We start from the raw sequence: 1,533 nt of genomic DNA, 5'->3' as shown, positions 1-1,533 counted from the left end.
GGCCCGTCTCCTGACGAGGGTTTTTAAATACTGAGGACTGTCTGTACGTGACATTGGGCGGGCGGGGGCGAGGGCAGAGCTGGGAGTGGGAGGCCGCGCAGCATCGACGGGGGGCTCTGGGCACAGTCCTCACAAGCCTCTGAGACCTTCGTTTCAGAGGTGTTTTCGGCGTGTTTAGTTACAAGATTACTCCCCACAAAAAGCGATGTGCTTGCTGACTGTACCCCAGGGGCGTCGCATTTACCTGGTGGCCTGTCCCCTGGAGGATGGCAGCCTGAGGGAAGGGCTGGCTGGGCTCCCGCCCCACCTCCTTGGGGAGGCTTGGAGGAGGAGGAGGAGGAGGCCCTGGGGCAGCACTTAGGAGGGAGCACTCGGTGTTAGTCCTAATGTACTGGTCGGCATTATTGTTCCGGAGGAAGCGCTCATTTCCCTGGGTCTGTGCTGCTGTCTAGGTGCCCTCCAGGACCTGGAGACTCGGCACCAGGCAGCCCTCCGGCAGTTACAGGAAGAGTTACAGTCTCAGCATTGCCAGTCCTTGGAAGACCTGGGGCTGAAACACAAAGAAAAGGAAGAGGAAAAACAGCTCGAGGTAGGCAGAGCTCACTCTCGTTTAATCATTTGGTTTGCAGGGAGGTTTGAAAAGATTTGGGAATTGGGCCGTTTCACAGTCTGTTGTTAGCTAAAACTTAGGTACTAAATGTAAAGAAACGTCCGGCCGCCAGCCGACCTGGTAGGTGAGTGTACAGGGACACAGACAGGTGAGCAGCGCGGCCTGTGAGCTGACTCAGTGATGGTGTTCACACTTGTGCTCAGAGAATGAGAGTCTTTTTGCAAGTGCCCGTGAGACGTTTCCAGAAATTCCAAACATTGGACTAAAAGGCCACAGTCTGACGAGTGTTGAATAAACAAGGAATTCTTAAGTTAACCAGAAGTGCTTCTGCTGCTCATATATCCAAAACACTTTTCCAGTGAAAATACTGCACGTTAAAATAAAAGGATGCAATGTGGCCAGATGTGTGCTCAGAGACCTGATGTGTTTTTATTACCAAACCCAAGAGTCAAACAATGACCCAGGCATCACTCCAGGACATTGGAAAGAGAAAAGAGTCTTGGGTGGATTCCGTGGTGGTACGTGCAGAAGCTCACAGACGTGCAGAGACGGGTGTGGTGGGAACCCAGGAGGGACCGAGTGAGGGCACAGCCACGTGTCTCCCTTCTCCCAGCCCTGCTGCTCTGCTGGTCATTTTCCCATTAGCCGGCATCCTGGTTTATGCTGTTAAAACCTGTGCTGCTCTGGACAGTTTTCAGATCAGTGTTATGTAGTGAATTCCAGCAGTGCCGTGCAGGGGACGGGTAGCTCGACAGTGACTCAGATCCGCTCGGGTGTGAGCCCTCGAAAGAGCGAACATTTGCAAGTGGTCGTGGGTGTGGGTCTGGCAGAGTGTGTGCTCCAGGCTCAGGGCTCCCCGGCCTCTCACGCTGCTGGGCTCTGCTGTAGTGAGAGAACGCCACAGGGCACACCGACTCCAGGGG

At 54.3% G+C, this 1,533-nt stretch overlaps 1 protein-coding gene across 1 annotated transcript in view; it reads left to right on the top strand.

Annotated features, from left to right (window-relative positions):
* The window catches only part of LOC111822087 (pericentrin-like), a 5,060-nt gene extending 4,324 nt beyond the window's left edge, over positions 1-736 (top strand). The window contains exon 4 of the mRNA XM_023739101.1: positions 453-736. Within this exon, the coding sequence (XP_023594869.1) occupies positions 453-679 (227 nt within the window). The 3' untranslated portion in view covers positions 680-736. The remainder of the gene's footprint in view (positions 1-452) is intronic.
* Positions 737-1,533: the final 797 nt, after the last annotated feature.

This window comes from Trichechus manatus, unplaced genomic scaffold, assembly GCF_000243295.1.
Source record: "Trichechus manatus latirostris isolate Lorelei unplaced genomic scaffold, TriManLat1.0 scaffold00128, whole genome shotgun sequence".
Taxonomy (NCBI): domain Eukaryota; kingdom Metazoa; phylum Chordata; class Mammalia; order Sirenia; family Trichechidae; genus Trichechus; species Trichechus manatus.
Note: the sequence above shows the minus strand (reverse complement) of the source record. Positions and strands in the feature narration are given on the sequence as shown.